Source organism: Diplotaxodon limnothrissa, linkage group LG20 (genome assembly GCF_057381915.1).
Source record: "Diplotaxodon limnothrissa isolate DT_005_m linkage group LG20, D_limnothrissa_male_GT1.1, whole genome shotgun sequence".
NCBI classification, from domain to species: domain Eukaryota; kingdom Metazoa; phylum Chordata; class Actinopteri; order Cichliformes; family Cichlidae; genus Diplotaxodon; species Diplotaxodon limnothrissa.
Genome location: NC_140615.1, coordinates 7,938,591 through 7,956,834, shown reverse-complemented (window position 1 = coordinate 7,956,834; position 18,244 = coordinate 7,938,591). Strand labels below are relative to the sequence as shown.

The window sequence follows — 18,244 nt, the reverse complement described above, 5'->3', positions numbered from 1 at the left end:
TCCAATGGCTATTCAGAAGGAGAAAGAAGAGAAGATGGAATTATTGTTCCCTTTTGACAGGTTGGGAGGCAGAGATCAAAGATTTTACCTTGAAGAGAAATAAAACTGACCTCAGGCTAATAGCAACATGCATACTGATCTAGAAAGAGTATATTGAAAATGTCACAAAACGCCAAAACGTTCCAGCATCAGCTGAGTCTTGGCTGTGTTCGCATACATACCTTTCCGGGTGGCTTATGAAACTGAAACTGACAAATGAACAGAAAACTATCTTTGTAATATCCTTCAACATGCTGAGATATACTGTATGTTCCTCATATCTACTGTACAGTATAAAGCGACATTTGTTGTTATTTGGTGCTATATAAATAAAATTGAATTGAATTTTAAAGGAGTAGACAGAGTGTAAAATTTGCTGAGTTTCTTCCTTTTTTTAGGCCAGGTGCGAGTGTTTTTGCCAGGGCACTTTGGTGGGGACGTGTGGATGTTTCTCTTTAGAGCTTAAGTCAGCCTCGTCCTAAAGCAAAAGAGCTGAAGCTATGCTGATGAATATGCATTAGCCGGGTGTCCGGGGAGAAAAAAAGGAAGGAGGAGGGAAAACTGAGAGAAAACATGAGCGCTGTGGGGAGTGTGTAGCTTTTGGAGAGAAGCCTCTTGCACCCCAAATGGCTGGCCATAATACAAAGTTTAAAAAGGAATATGTTCACCCTGGCACACTGCCACATAGCGTGTGCCTGAGTGTTTTAATCGTCTGCATGCTCCTACAACTGGTGAGAAGAAAACGTGGCTGAAAAAAAGACTTCTTCAGACTGAAACTATGATGGGATTTTTTTGTTAATTTATCTACATAATTTTCATTTGACTGGTTTTTTGACGGTATTTTATCAACATGAGCCATGAGTTTTAACATTTGAACTATGTATTGCATAGTATAAAGCATGAAACCACGGCAACATTCTCAAAAAAATTCCCTGCCTTGTTGGTTAAAGTTTTTTTAACTGTGCCCATCAGCTGCTGGTGTCCAATTCAATCACATCCTGCCCTTTTCAGAATGATGTTCCAATGATTAACTTGTCCAAGCTTCTATCCTTTGTTATGTATGAATGTAATATGAGACTACGTGAATGACCGTCCTCCTGAAAAACGAACAGTCAAGGAGTCAGTGAAACGAAAAGCAGGCCAGCATATTTCACCTCTAATTAGGCATTTGAGAAAGCGAGACAGAGACGGAGAGAGACAGAGACCAGGAGTTTCTTTTTTCCCTTAATGAGCTTACTGAAGCAACTTCAATATCCTCTAATGTCATGTTGAAATGAAAATTAATAGTTCAATATGCCGCCACCGCACTGGGCCACGCTTCTTCCATTTCCATATCAGATGCCGTGACCAAATGAGTCTGCTCGCTTCAGACCGACGCCCAGAAAAGCTGATACCACCGCTAATCAGCCAGATTTTTCCATTTGACATTGCTACGTTGCTCTGCCGGAATTCTGGATAAGTGTATTGTGTGCGTATGACTTTGAGTGTATGCGACAATCAAAGATGAGGTCCAATCCTACACATGATGGAAACAGAATGGGCATCTATGGTGATGAGACAGATTCTCTTGAGGAAATGTAAAATCTGAAAAGTGCCTCATTGCTTTAGTTACTTTCTTCACTTCTATTTAGCTCCGTGTCTTACTGTGTTGTACTGCGTTACCAGTAGCGGACCCACAGTTTATGTGAAATAAAATAAAACTAATTAAAAGAACAGCAACTATAATGACTGCACAGAGAACCTGTGATAGTTCCTACCTCCCATCCAAAGGAACTGTCTTTGCCTGTGGCCACATGATGCTTTGTGCTGTGCAGACCAAACCTCTCACCAGCACCTATGCGGGTCTTTGCCCATACACCCAGACCTGCACCGGGCACAGAGGACTCCCGCAGCTCCAGTTCACTGGGAATGGGAATGTCATCAGGAATGTAGACAGGTGCCTCATAGGGCGAGCCCTCCTTGGGTGTGGTGAAGTCCTGGTCATTGCTGCTGCTGCTATTGTTGTGGAGATGGTGGTGGTGGGAGGCATAGATATGGGAGTGTAGCAGGTGGTGGTGGTTGCTGTTTGGATGGGAGGGAGTCGGTGAGGGCAAGGGGGACATGTTGATGATGCCGTCTTCTGCGTCGTCTTCTGGGCTGTCGGCGCCACCTCCGCTGCCAGCCGCTAAACCTGGCAGATCAGCCTCTGTGTCGTACATGCTGTCCACTGGCTCACTGTCATCTACGAGACAAAGACACACACAGAGATGTCACAAAGGATGTGTAACCTCCTGGATTTCCATGCCAGCTATATAGACGGGAAGAGAAAATCTGGTTTTAGCCATAAATCTATGTGAATAGCTTCCCTGGAATTGAAGACAGAAATTGAAATACTGTAAATCATATTTCCAAACCCAGTGGCATACTACGCATGCAAGGAGTTCTTGGCCTTAAGTTACAAAATGCACTTCAATGTCCTAACCTCTAAATTGTCGGCAAACCACACAGCACAATGAGGAAATTTAGTGGTCCTCAGAAAGTCATACTTATCCATCTGACTGGCTTCAGCAACAAAATGCTTAGTTCACTGATTTTCCAGAGGTTATCTGAGAACAGCCAGAAACACAGAGATAGTGGCCAAGTCCTTCGTGGGAATAGTTCTCAGTTTAATCATGGTCACCACGTCCTGCCAGGACTCATCTTACAAATAATTCGTTATATCTATCATTGACCTGTTGGGCCTCGTCGCCCATTATTATTTTCACATCTAAGACCTGACAACATGATTGTGCCGGCGCTCCAGGATCCCACCATTCTGACATGAGTGAAAACAAGAACAGCAAGTATGGTTTTGGTAACTTCAAATTTCATGATTTTGTTTTTCATACTGTATAATTCAGGCATTTATTATGTAAAATGAAAGTTTGTATGCACTAGAGCCTTTTGGTGAGTATCATTCCCTTAGGCTGTTTTTGAGTAGAGGCCTTTTAGTATGGCATATCAAGTTTTTAGTAAAGCTAAGATGTGTAATAATTTTCCTTTGTACAGTGGGGCAAAAAAGTATTTAGTCAGCCACCGATTGTGCAAGTTCCCCCACTTAAAATGATGACAGAGGTCAGTAATTTGCACCAGAGGTACACTTCAACTGTGAGAGACAGAATGTGAAAAAAAAATCCATGAATTCACATGGTAGGATTTGTAAAGAATTTATTCGTAAATTAGGGTGGAAAATAAGTATTTGGTCACCTCAAACATGGAAAATCTCTGGCTCTCACAGACCTGTAACGTCTTCTGTAAGAAGCTTTTCTGTCCCCCACTCGTTACCTGTATGAATGGCACCTGTTTGAACTCATCATCTGTATAAAAGACACCTGTCCACAGCCTCAAACAGTCAGACTCCAAACTCCGCCATGGCCAAGACCAAAGAGCTTTCGAAGGACACCAGGAAAAGTATTGTAGACCTGCACCAGACTGGGAAGAGTGAATCTACAATAGGCAAGCAGCTTGGTGTGAAAAAATCAACTGTGGGAGCAATCATCAGAAAATGGAAGACATACAAGACCACTGATAATCTCCCACGATCTGGGGCTCCACGCAAGATCTCATCCCGTGGGGTCAAAATGATCATGAGAACGGTGAGCAAAGATCCCAGAACCACACGGGGGGACCTGGTGAATGACCTGCAGAGAGCTGGGACCAAAGTAACAAAGGTCACCATCAGTAACACACTACAACGGCAGGGAATCAAATCCCGCAGTGCCAGACGTGTTCCGCTGCTGAAGCCAGTGCATGTCCAGGCCCGTCTGAAGTTTGCCAGAGAGCACATGGATGATACAGCAGAGGATTGGGAGAATGTCATGTGGTCAGATGGAACCAAAGTAGAACTTTTTGGTATAAACTCAACTCGTCGTGTTTGGAGGAAGAAGAATACTGAGTTGCATCCCAAGAACACCATACCTACTGTGAAGCATGGGGGTGGAAACATCATGCTATGGGGCTGTTTTTCTGCCAAGGGGACAGGACGACTGATCCGTGTTAAGGACAGAATGAATGGGGCCATGTATCGTGAGATTTTGAGCCAAAACCTCCTTCCATCAGTGAGAACTCTGAAGAAGAAACGAGGCTGGGTCTTCCAACATGACAATGATCCAAAACACACCGCCCGGGCAACAAAGGAGTGGCTCCGTAAGAAGCATTTGAAAGTCCTGGAGTGGCCTAGCCAGTCTCCAGACCTCAACCCCATAGAAAATCTGTGGCGGGAGTTGAAAGTCCGTGTTGCTCGGCGACAGCCCCAAAACATCACTGCTCTCGAGAAGATCTGCATGGAGGAATGGGCCAAAATACCAGCTACTGTGTGTGCAAACCTGGTAAAGACCTATAGTAAACGTTTGACCTCTGTTATTGCCAACAAAGGTTATGTTACAAAGTATTGAGTTGTATTTTTGTTATTGACCAAATACTTATTTTCCACCCTGATTTACGAATAAATTCTTTACAAATCCTACCATGTGGATTCATGGATTATTTTTTCACATTCTGTCTCTCACAGTTGAAGTGTACCTCTGGTGCAAATTACTGACCTCTGTCATCATTTTAAGTGGGGGAACTTGCACAATCGGTGGCTGACTAAATACTTTTTTGCCCCACTGTAAATAGCATAACATTGGAATTTGAATCAGGACCAATGGCATCAAGGGAGAAGAAAGCTTACAAATATGAAATAAATGCACATTTTTCAATCCAGCCCTCAACAGATCTGTACCTATTTGTTTGTGTCTCTGTTTTCTTAAGCACACCTATACACGTCTTTTTGTTATCCCTCTCTAGACAGTCCTGGTGTCTTAAGTCAAAGTACCACTGCAGTTTTACTATCTAAACACAGGGACTGGCAATCAGCAGGCCAACTAGGCCCAAAATTACAGCAGGAGTGGTTCCAATCAAGCGCTTTCCCCCTCTCCTAACCTCCATCTAGCCTGCTGCCAAGCCTGTCGTCGCTGCCCAGGTTTTAACTGGAGCTGTAACATGACATTTTAAAAATGTGCTTGTTAGTGTGTGGAAGTATATTATTTTGTAATGAGAGGTTTTAATTTAAAAAATGATGCAAGTTGAATTCAATTAACAATTGGGATGTTTTATTTCCGTGAGTTTATTCATTCTAAAATGCTGTTTCTGTGTTATGTCAGGTCAGAAAGGCAGAGAAATACAGGCAGAATATGCTGTTAGGGAATCCAAATAACAAAACTGTTGTTACAGAAAGTGTAGAAAAGCACACAATGTGCAGTGGTTACCTTTTTTTGTTATCTTGTAATTAGACATGCAACTTTAAAATGCGAAATGTGAAACTTTGGAAGCATGTGACGAGGGCTTTTCAGAGCCTGGCAAACCTGCAGCTTGTCCACATACATTTGGGTAACTTATCACATAAAGCTGAAGCAGTAAAAGTCAGCCTTTTATTAGTGATTTTGCGTCATCCCAGTGATTTTGACTGGAAAGAAACCTGTTTTTTAATGATCACTGTTTCGTGGGGATTCAGACCAGGCGTGCAATTAAGCATTGGAACATGTGAGCCAGCAGTAGCTTCCACTTTTCACAGATCAATTAAAGTTTTATAACTCAGCTCTATCTGCTGCTCCTTCCACACAATCAAAAGTGTTTTCAGACTGTTAAACTTTTTTTTCACTCCGTCTCTCCCTCTCTCTCTTTCTGTTCACTCCCCCACTCTCACTGGCACTTGACCCATTGAGAGCAATTTTGACAAGCAGAGAGACAGCCTCGGAAAATCTATTAAATACCATTTGGCTTTAAGAGCCCCTATGAACAACAAAATGCACAGATCGCCACGTCAAATAATTGAGTAACAAAGAGAAGGGAAGAAAAATAAAAGTTCCTCTTAATCTTAATGAACAAAACATCTTTTGTGAGACGCATGGTGCAGTAAACCACACGGTGTGATATTAAACATGTTCAACTTTCAGTCGTAACTTTGTTAATTCCTAAAAAGAAAACAATTTTTTTTAAAGCATGTGAGACCAGAGACGAATGTTCTTTGCCATTCTGTAATACCATGTTCAACTGATGATGAAAAAAAGAAAGTGCAAATGAGAAAACAAAGCAGGCTCATAAGTCGAAGGGTGAGAAAGAAAACAAAGAGGAAAAGACAAAGAGTCCAGCAACTGATGACTGAGCTGCTTTTAAACAGCTGTGTGTTAGTTCTGGGTCTCAAACGTCCCAGAAAGAGATGTTAGGTTCACCTCCCTAAGGGCTTCTTAAAAAACACCCAGGCCAGATAGTGCCTTCCTCTCCCTGGCTCCTTATGTTGTTCTTTCTCTCTCTGTTCCCCTACGCCATCTCTTTCTCTTTTACGGGGAGCTATTTATCCTGATTACATCAGGGGTCAATCATTAATTCGCACCTTGGGGGTCCCGGTGCTGGCCATGGCTACAATAGGCTGCTTGTTCAGCGGCTGTTATTCCAGTGGAAAACTACTCTGCTCTGCCTGAGAGCCAGGCACAGGCCACATGAAGGCATCCCATTTATTTGATAAATTGTAAATGCATGCCATAAACGGAGCTCTTTGCTTTGTAGCATGGCTTGCAATAACAAAGATTTTAGGGCACGTATGAACAGATGCGGGGTATCACACAAACACACATCTGTTTGCAACTGAAGGAGCTGTTACTGTACTCAAAACACATGCGCAAGAGATCAGATGGTGTTGTAGGTAAAGATGATATCTCATAATTACTACATGTCAAAGGGAAAGAACAAGATATGACACCGATATAGCATTTACAGTCACTAGCCTAAAGTACACATCTGACACCATCAACTATTTATTGCAACAACAAGGAAACAACAATAGCACAAGATATTAAAGAAAACATGTTCTTTCCGTTCAAGATTAGAAGAAGCTACTGAGGATTTTTTTTTTTTAATAAAAATAATAAAATATGAAATGCTGATAACATTGTAATCAGCGTTGCCATAGCAAAATAACTTGACACGGTGCTGAAAATCAGCGGTTTAATCGGAGGGCCTTGCAAAAGGCAAATTGTTCTGTGGTTGTGTTTAATCAGAGCACTCTAGACTTAAATGCATAAAGATAGAGATCTGGAGTAATTTTCTGCCGTCTGCCTGGACGCACACAAACACATGTGCCTTGTGGCATATGGACTGAGCGGTATTATCGATGTAGTCTGAAGAGCAGGAGGAAACAACACTGACGGCATACACGAATTCTGAGAAAGGAGCTAATGCATATAATAAAGACCAGCTAATTTCCTGCAGAGTAAGCAGTCATGCCTTTAGTGAAAATAAAAAAAAATTACAAATCTTTGTAAAGCTGTTGCTCAAAGGTGCATTTTTTTCTTGTTAGGAAGGGATACACATATTGAACAGAAAAAGAACTGCACAGTACAGGATAGAACAGATGCCAAAAATAGCCCGATTATTCAGAGCCAGGTGTATAAGCAGCATGGTGAGGTCATGGCTGTGGCTATGATAACATTAAAAGAGAGAGGAAAAAAATGTGTGTGTGTGTGTCCCATTGATGGCCATTATAAAGCACACACATCCTACTTCTCTGACTGCCTTCTCCAGTACACACAGAGACTGCATCTTTTGGCTGGCCGTAAATTGATCTGGTTTAATTCAAAAAGAAAGCCAGCCACTGATGAAAAGACAATATCCAGGGGAAAGGCAAAACTATGCAAAATTCAGCAGAGACTCCAAATATGGGGGGAAAAGATCGTCTGCTGAATGAAAACATTTTTAAAAAAAATCAAGGCAGAGGGAGACTGTGTGGACCATGACAGATATGAAAAATAGTTAGGTGGTTGAGCAATAAATGACCAAACATTTTGATGTGGGAGCGCTGTGTGCATGTGGGGCAGTGTGCAAAGCCAAGTGTAATCTGCTGCCTGTGCCACTATATTGTGTCAATGTGGTCCCACTTAGCTGCGATATTGGTACCTGTTCCTTTTTAGTAAGGCTTTTGATGATTTTGTCTTCACAAAGAGAGTCCCCCACCACCACCACTACCGCCACCCACCACCCCCACTTCCCTATTTAAAACAGGAGGGATGCAGCTGTAAAAAATCAAACAGGGACAAATTAAAAGGTAGAAAGAGTGAGCAGTAAAAAAAAAAAGAAAGAAAGAAAGAAAAGTGTACAATAGGGATTTTTTCCACAGTGACACTGGGGTACCATATATCCAAAATGACGTGTAAATGGAAGCATGTGACGAGGCGGCCAAAGGAGGGCATTCAGTGGAGAAGGTTTGTGCATTTCCATGTGGGTGGAACTAGTGAGCGAGCATTGGGGGCACGATCATCTACAATATGAGAAAGCCTCTCCGAGCAAGAACACCACACTGTTTCCCCTTGTAAAAGCACCAGGGAGCATTTCCAAGCAACACTTAAAACTACAACACAGCTACTTTGGAATAGGTGGAAAGTAAGAAGGAAAGAAAGACAGAAAGAAAAAGAAAGAGAGAAAAAGGCCAATGCACCATCTGAAGGCCCATTTCCCCTCCACAGGGTTGCTCATGTAATGCTGCAGATAATTACGCAATAACAATAATAACTATAATAAAGAATTTATCCGACAGCAACATATACTGGGATTGTTTGCTTTGCAACAATCTCAGCAATAAGATACTCAAACTATAGGACTTAATTATTTTATTATTAAGTTTGCATTTTTACAAGCCACAGTTTACAATGCTTATGTCATTGACGAAAAGTGTGGTAAAAAAGTAGGTGGTTTTTATTTCTTTAAGCGCTAACACGACTAAAATATCGTGGGAACAAAACTGAAATTTAATTTCCATTTCTTAAAAGGTTCAAATCCACGCATCCTGACCCAATGACCTTGTTTTTTGGCAGAATTTAGAACATTTACTTTAATATTGGTGTCTCTTTGTCTGAGTCTCATCACTTACTGTCTATGACTATAAGGCTAGAAGACTTTGGTCACTGCAGCTCAGAATGGAGAGAGTGAGTGTGCATTTTTATGTTTGTGTGTAGCATCAATACAACATGGCTGATGTATTGATGTGTCATTTGTGCTGAGCAGCCCAGAGCCATTCCATCCTCCAATAAAGTGCATGTGTGAGTGTGTGTATACACTGAGATCAAGCCTCCAGGCAAGTAGGAGACAGCAGGCAACCTCCTGCAGCTGAGAGCAGGTGTGTTTTTGCGTGTGCGTGTATAAGTGTGTGTGGTGGCCCTGTAGTCCCAGGGGACCCTGGGGACCAGGCTGCTGCAGACATTTATTAACAGGGCAGATTAATAGCACTAGGAAAACATGTTCACAAACATGATAAATATTAATAATAATCAATATTGAGTTACATTTGCCAAATTGAGTTGCAAACATCACCCAGGGGGTGGGTATGGAGAGACGAGGGAGAAGGGGGAAGAAAGGAGGTGGATAAAACAGGAAGAATACTGAGTGCAAAAGAAGAAGGTGAAAAGAAGGAATCAAACAACAGTGAATAGTCTACACATGATTTAACAGCGAAAACTAAGCAAAACCCTTTACATTTACATGTCACAATAACCGAGACCACCTAAATCAGCTATTTTAAACTGAGCCTCAGAATCAATAACAAACAATTCAGGCAGAAGAAAACTATTCTCATTACTTTAATGTATCAGACCATTGCATTGCTAAAGAGGACGCCAAAGTCGGCGCTAAGATAAATCAGCGTAACTGCTAAATGTTTTATATTTCCAATCCTCCGAGGCTACTGAACGAAGGAGCCAGTTGGAGGACAGTGGGACCAAACCAGAGTCATCGTCAACACTCAGAGCACATCCGCACAAACAAGGCGGTGAAGCAAAGTTTGAATGTCAAACGCCACAGTCAAATTTTCACCACCATGGAAAGCAATTCTTGAATTAATTTTACAGCTTCACTGAGATCTAAAGGTGAGTCTGATTTATGAAGACATCCTCACTACCGGTGGAAGGTCACAGTCACTATCCACAGAAGTAAGAGAAATCAATCAAATCTAGAGGCAAATAATTTATCTCAGTTTTTATTTAATGTATCAAAAAACGTCACTTCAGGCAACAGAATAACAGAACGTATGGTTGCTTTCAAAGATTCCACTTTTCAGGAACAGACTTTCACACTGTGCTTTGTCGATCTCTTTTTCCGTTTCTATTTGTGAGTCTCTAGGTGTGTGTGTGTCTGTGTGTGAGTGTGTGTGTGTGTGTGAGAGAGAGAGAGAGAGTCCCTACACCCACTTCTTGTGCAGCTTCATTTAGCAGGCCATTCGGGAGGCCAGACAGCAGCTAGGGGAGTACCAAGGCAGACAGTGTTCAGAACAAACCCACCTATTCTAATTAACCAGGGAAAAGAGAGGTTTGACTTGTGCGTCTGTATGTGTGCATGTATTTTTTCGAAGCAGGGCACTTTATTCAGTTTAACTTTTTATTTTAGGATGGGTTTATATTGTCTTTAATGTGTAAAATGTGAAATAATAATCACACTTTTTTACACTGATTTCAATAAAATCTTACTGGATCTTGGTCAATATCGCGTTGCGTCCACCTCAGTAATATCTATATGTCCTGACCTGCCTGATTATCATAGTTAGATGAAAATCTAGAGAGGGAATTCATGGCCAACAGATTTCTTAGCCGACATGGATGCACTTGGGTGTGTGTGCATGCTGAGTGTGTGTCTGTGTTAGTCAGTGTGGTTTGGCAGACTGGACGCAGCATACACCGATACATCAGTCTATTACTCTTTAGCCTTGCTCCTGCTCCTCTCTTTTTCTCGCTCCCTCCAGTCATTAGCCAGTGAATTAACGACAATCGAGCACGCTATTAATCACCCTGACAAACGTGTTAGCATTGCCTGGCTAGGCCGGCGCGAGACTCTGGTGGGGGAGGAGGAGGAGGAAGGGAATGGAGGTGGTGGGCGAAAAGTATGAGAGTGAGCGCAGGATGACTACAAGGGTCAAGGGAGACTCTTGGTCTTTGGGGAAGGAAGAAATGTAAAGATATGGAAAAGAAGAGGTGTGAGAGACACAAGGGACATAAGATGAAGAGAAGACGGTGCAGCAGAAAAAACAAAAGGCTGATGTGAGCAACAGAATTCAGCACTCAGTCTCTGTGCACTTGAATATGTTTAACTTTAGTGTTCTGTTATTGAACAGTTAAAGTAGGTTATTTATACTACGGCGAAGCAAATGTACTCAAGGTTAAAGCTTATCAGCTCTTATGGAGTTGAATGTGTGGAGCTGCTGAAGGGTTCCTGTTTAAAGTCAAAGTCATAATGCAGTGTAACTACACTGTATGTAATTCTGAATTCAAATTGTACATATACATGTGTGCACCTCTTATATAGTTTGTACACCTTATTGATTTTTTTTGTGTGCATTTTAAAGGCCCAGATAGGGACGGGCATTGCAAACCAGCTAAGGTTATAAATGGTGAGGTGTGTTGAGCAGTTGATGTAATATAGCTGTCCCACTGTAAAATTAAACTAATTAAACGAAACTTTTAATATTATCAGCCATTGCTTGTGGTGTAGTGCTGTGCATCCTACAAGACTGTATAAAACACATAATTGCATATAAGCCTTAGAGAGCATGCAACATGCAAATATATATATTGTCATTTGTCATTGTCATCTACCTTAAAATTTGTAGGAAGGGCATTATCCAATGCAAACTATACATAATGCTTCTATTATCAATTTGTATTTGCATTTACTAAATGGCATATAATGTAGATAAAATAAGACCAGGCTTTAATAGACTTATAGAAAAGCCAAGAAATTACCCAGAGCTTTGCAGGAAGTTATGTTTGCCGTCCATCTCTACTCTAATAACGAATGAGAACTCCTTCATCTTTCACTCCTGCTTTCTCCCTCACTACCAGACTAAGACCACCTGCTGGGAGGCCTGAGCTCTGGACGTCAGGTGGGTCACGGCCATCACACAGTCCCATGTCATCAGGCTGTCACAGTGAATGGAACTGACATGGGAGATATGCTAATCCACTTAGCTTCAAACTCAGCCAGGAGGCCGGTACGCAGCTCCGTCTCTGCCCACTATGAGCAGAACACACACAGACACATTAAGCCATGTAACTGTGAACTTTCCTCAATATGCATATTAGTTTAGATCAAATGAAGCCAAATGATCCCTGTGGGGCTATTAAGCTAGTACTCAATAGGATTTATATCATAGGAAAATAACAGGTTATATAGGGATACAAAGACATGTAAGTATGAAAGCTAAAGCAATACCTTCAGTAAATAATGGTTCTCCGAAGCCTCTAATAGGTCACGTTTTATTTTAGTTGTTTAAAGGATGCTAATGACATCAAGTAATGGACTAGAGAGGACTAGAGAATGAAAATTATGCGTGTCACATGTTCATCCCGTGTACTGTAAATGGAGATGCAGTCAGGCGTGTGTGCATTAACGTATAAACTGACTACTTTGATATAGTTAGTAAAAATGTGAAAAAACAAACAAACTCTGCATTCTCACGCACATCAGCATGGTGTTATAATCATACAGTACACTCTGACTTTCACACATGCTCATTGAGTCTGCACCAAAGTGATCAAAGTAATTCAGCAAGCAGCTAGGTGTCAGAGTTCAAAACTATTGCACCACTCAGCCAGATGATATCTCAAACTTATCCATCATATTTCCCGACCATGACTTCCCCTATTAGGAGCGGTGGCGGTGTTATTACTAATCTGTTCACTATCCCACAGAAACAGGAAGGAAGAGAGGGAAACAGATGGGAAGGCAGGAGAATGGCGAGAGAGGGACACAATGCTTACTGCTCCCTTCCTCCTCATCCACTTCACCTCCGTCCCCCTCCTCTGCTCGACTCGCTTTTTAGCTGTCCTCGAAGTGAGAGAGAGAGCGCAAGCGGAGGCTCACAATCAGTCTGACAATACTGTATACAAGTGCTTGAGAACAATGGAGGCCAACCACAAAGAATTCTGGGAACATAGCCACAGACTTCTTCTCCTTTGGGTGGCTCCTGAATGCCAGACCCATCGATACACATCAGCTGGCTGAGACTGACCGGTGCCGGAGAGAAGAGAGAATATAAATACATAATGCAGATATGATGTGCTTAGGTGACTGCTTCTCATCCCTGTACTCTATCTCACTTCTTTGCTGTGTTTCTAGGCATGCACGCATGTGGCAAAAAAAATGGATTTATCAAAATGTTTCCTGTTTCTTGAAATCAAATACCTATGCACATGCATCACACGCCAGCACATGCATACACACAGGTCAAGTGTCACTTCCTTCCATAATTACGACTCTTAATTAACACACATACAACCACCACGTGTGTGTGTGTGTGTGTGTGTGTGTGTGTGTGTGTGTGTGTGTGTGTGTGTGTGTGTGTGTGTGTGTGTGTGTGTGAGATATGGCTAGGCAACTGAGTGCAACAATAAGTGCAAAAATACTTCTGACTGAATAAAAAAGAGAGAGAGAGGAGTAAAAGAAAGGCAGGGTTAGGCAGACATGGAGAGAATGAAAAAGACAGAGGCAGGCAATTTTGTCCCTCTCCACTTTAAGTGCGCAGGGTGTGGGGTGAACGCGGGTCCATTTGGAAATAATTGGCTGGTAATTAGGAGGGGTCGACAGGTCGATTCAGGAACAAATGACTGTCTTTAGCTCAGGTGGACCTCCGCACGAGATAATGGGAGCTATACCTCCCACCCCCTCCCCTTTCCACTTTCTTCTCCTCGCTCGTCTCCCTGCTTCTCCCCCATCTTTATATCTGCTGCTGTATGTGCTACCATATTTGCTAACAATGTCTTCACAAAAATGCATACGTTCCTTTATATGCAGTGTAATAGCAACACGCTACATATCCTGCACTGAACACCTACTTACATTTAGAGTACAGCAATCGCCATGTTTGTTTTTTGGGGGATAATGCTAAAAGCTTACAAACTATGAATCAGGTCATTGTCGTTGTGTTTAAAAGTTACATTACTGACCTTCAATGCTATTCGGAGTGTCCTAACAATAGCAGCATGCATTAGCATCTTGCTTAATTGTAAGGTGGAAGTGGCCAACTTTATAAACAAGTCAAGTTCACAATGCTTAATAACAGAGCAAGGTAAGAAGGAGACCAAACTTCACAAAAAAACAAATTTAGAACCAGCGTTAAAAAATACAAATACAAAATGATACAAAACAATACTAACTTTGTGTTACAAGGACAAGGTGTTGTTCAGGCACACAAATATGAAAGGGAACCCAGAGATACAACAGAATTAGCCAAACAGTGCATTTTGCCCCCATTCACCCTACCAACTACAGGCTCTCACACTCTCTCTGTTTCTCTCCGTGTCTCTTTCCCTCTCCCGTCCTCCCATTCAGCAGCACTGGGGTCTTGTTTGGCTTCCTGCTGTTTGTGTCCAGACAAGGTCTTGATCTGAATACTGATTCCCCATTGATGGGCCCGCACTTCCGATCTAATTAACTTGTTTTGTCTTTGGCTAAATGGAAGCGTCTGAGGGAGGGTGAGAGAAAGAGAGAAAGAAAGGGGAGCGACAGCAAACAATGTCACAGATCTTTGCTGGAGACGCACCGTAAATAACAACAAGTAAACACAAACAGAACGAAGGTTAAGGAAGGATGTGTTAAGAAAATAAATTGTAATGCGTGTGCATTAGAAGCAGCCATAAAAAAACAAAAAAACAAAACAAAACAGAGTTGCTCACATTAAAAGCAACACTGGAAGTAAACAAGTAAATGGAGGCTTGAAGCCAGAATGAACGAGCACATTTACTGAGCTGAGTGGTGACAGGTGCAACAAAAACTGAGTTGATTCTTACTGGAATAGCTACACAAAAACATGGTTAAAATATGGACTTTCAATTTGTTTTAAAAAATTACTCTCAGGCTATTAAGCCTGACTTGTGATTTTTTTTCTGTGTAAAATTAGTATTAAATATGAATCCAATCATCATATCTTTAGAAAGTATATACCCAGCACCAGCAATTTATTGATTTTTATTTCATTAATATCCGTTTATATTTTATAACCCTCCCATGGTAATATTTCATGTCCATATAGCTGGTTTTACGTCCTGAACTGGCTGGAGATGAAAGCAAGCGTCTATGTAGTTTCCCTTCTGTTTACTGTCCTCTGGTTACCCGTGGGTGCATACATTTCCGTGGGCATACGGCCATTGCCGCTATTTTGCCTCACCTACTTCACAGAAGGAAATACGGAAACAACAACACAAATACGTTAAGGAGGAGAGCAGAGGCAGACTGCGACGTCACAGTGCGTTGAAAGAAAGATATCAGCGAGACAGGCTAGTGACAATAAAAGGCAGGAAGGCAGGAGGGGTGGGTTGGTGAGGTCACTTAATGACATATGACCCAAAATAAACTGCATAAACAAAGGAATAAAGAGGCTTCGATGGGTAAAAGGAAGAGGAGAGGGGCAGACAGAGGGAGGATCAAAGGGGATGTCCGCTGCTGATACTGCACCTCAGATAATGTGTGGTGCAATTAGCGCCCTGTGACGATTTCCATTAGAGCTAATCAAATATTTATACTGCCTTCTGAGCATGTCACAATGCTGCCCTGGCCCTTCATATCAATGTGACAAATGCCTAATGAAAGAGTGGGCGTATAGACAGTGAGAGGAGGTGGGGAGGCAGAGAGATAGAAAAGGAGAGAAAGAAAGAGGTGTTAGAAGTAGAGTTTGCTCTTTCTCCCTCTTCCACATTTGGTTTGCAAATGTTAGACCTCTGTCATCAATTACATGGCTGGTCTGGTGGCAATGAGTGGCTGTGCGTGCGTGTGTGTGTGTGTGTGTGTGTGTGTGTGTGTGTGTGTGTGTGTGTGTGTGAAGAAACAAGGGCAAGGGAGCACTGATGCTACCTTAGCTAGAACCATTCATCACATTGGGCTGGATGCTGAACCGGTCCAAATGGGCCACATCAAACTCAACATTAAACCAAAATCACTGCTTGAAGTAGTTTGATTTGAATTTGATTCTCATAATAGTGCCATTCTCAAGATATCTACATGTCAGAAGAATGCATTTGTGAGCTATAGAAAAATAAACTGACTACAGTTAAGTGGTGCTTCTACAGATAAAAAAAATACCAATAATAACACATTCAAGCTGTTACCGGATGATATTGATGTTCTATTGTTTTTTAAAAATAAAAACAAACTCATACTCAATATTAAAATGATGTGACCCAATCCTACTCCAACTACATCCAACTAAGTGTAAATGAACTATTTAATATCACAAAAACCTTTTTAGAGGCTTTCAGAAACAGTTTTGAGAAAAAAAATGATCTCAGATGCACACACACACGCACACACACACATTAACCATTGCTGGCCAGTGGCACAATTGAGAGAAGGTTAGGGGTAACAAGATGGGCGGGCCTCCAAAGGTGAGAGGTCAAGTCCCGGTCTGACAGACAGATGGAAGAGAGTGGTCAGGCTTGAAGGATGAGAATGGGATGAAGGATGGCCCTGGTTGGGTGCTGTGTCAGTCTGGGATATGGATGACCGTCTTCACTACTGTGACAGAGTAATAGGCTCCCATTAACCGGGCAGGTTAACTGACCAGTGAGAGGAAAACGCTATAACAAAGGATACAAAAAATACTTAAACAAAGCAAAGAGCCCTTGTGTAACTAACAACTTTAAAGACATGAGGCTCAGAAGAAAAAAAGCTGACCAAAACAGGGAACTGATCACGGTGTGTTCTACCTCGCTCTGCTCCCTGGTCTTTCACCTCACCCCCAACCAGTCATAGCCGATGGGCTGATCCTTGTTCTGCTGGAGGTTTCTTCCTGTTAAAAGTGAGTTTTTCTTTCCCACTTGCTTGCTCATTACCGGTCGTTTGAATGTTGAGGATTTCTTTCTAATACTGTTGGGCTTTTGCCTTACAATATAAAAAGCACCTTAAGGCAACAGTTGTTGTGATTTTGCGCTATGTAAATCACATTGAAAATAAATTGTAAAACAATAAGAGGAACACCTTCGAACAAGAATGCTTTTTTCTTTCTTTTTTCTTTCTTGCTTTTTTCTTGCTTTTTAAAGTTTGACAGAGAATTCCTTGGAAGAAATATTCAGATATGTCGAAAGAAAATTTGAAAATTCATAAGTTCTTAACTTAATAAAAACAAAAAAAGAAAGAAAATGGGCCACATTTTAGGTAATATTTAAGGGATCGTCCTCTGTTACTTGAAGTTGATATGTGATCACTGGACAAATATAACCTATAAGCAACAGACAGGGATCTTTGATTCTAACCTACATAACTCAGGTTAACAGAAAATGTCAGGATAAGATGCTCCAGCAGGCTAATCTCCAGCACAAGTGATAACATTCAGCGTTGAAACCATGACAGATGAGTATTGATCTCTGAGTTGTTGAAGGAGGGTAAAAATAGATTACCAGAACACTTTATTGATATTGATTGAAGAGGCAAAGGGGTAAAATAACTTCCGTCTAAAAGAGAATCCTTCGCTAAGTTACTGTTCAATGATACGAAAAAAAAGATGTGTTGCACATGCGGCGGTTATAGATGTTCGCATTTCTCAGCAGAAGGAAATTAAACGTGTGCTTTAAAGGAACTTCACATGATAACACTAAACAAATATTTAGTATTATCCCAAGTAGCCCGTTACCACCCCTCTCTAGAAGCACTGTCACAACTCGAAAGAACCTCAAACTACAACACGTATACGCAGACCCACATTTCACGCAGTACCATACCTCAGACATACATCTCAAACATTCACATGTGTAATCATAACTCACCGAAAGCCGACATATTATCTCACGCGTCTTCGAACTGCGTCGTCAAACTATGAGTTCCCAGCTACTCATAAACTCTGGTTACCAATTAACCGTGTGTGTGAGTGCTGCAGAGATACTAGAAGAGAAGAGGAGGTGTCTGGCAGACCTATCTGCAGCGCTGCGATGCGCTAACGTGAAAGAATGCCAGACTCAATGTGACATAGATAGGGGAAGTGCAGAGGCCCGATGGGCTGAGTGAAGGTCGATGTTGAGGTCAAGACCCAAAGTGGTCGAAGCTCCATAACACAATCTCCACATCGTAATTTACGTACAACAATATATCTTATTCATTGTAAAAAATGGTGAAAATGGGGCTCCTGAGACTTTCAGTGAAGAATGTTTTTCAGGACGCATGATTGCTGCTTGGATCTAAAGGG

The 18,244-nt window shown here is 41.7% G+C and overlaps 1 protein-coding gene across 1 annotated transcript in view; it reads right to left on the bottom strand.

The window, feature by feature from the left end:
• Nucleotides 1-18,244, bottom strand: part of prdm16 (PR domain containing 16) — a 170,028-nt gene that overhangs the window by 109,065 nt on the left and 42,719 nt on the right. Inside the window, 1 exon segment of the mRNA XM_085344223.1 lies at nt 1,797-2,260. Within this exon segment, the coding sequence (XP_085200349.1) occupies nt 1,797-2,260 (464 nt within the window).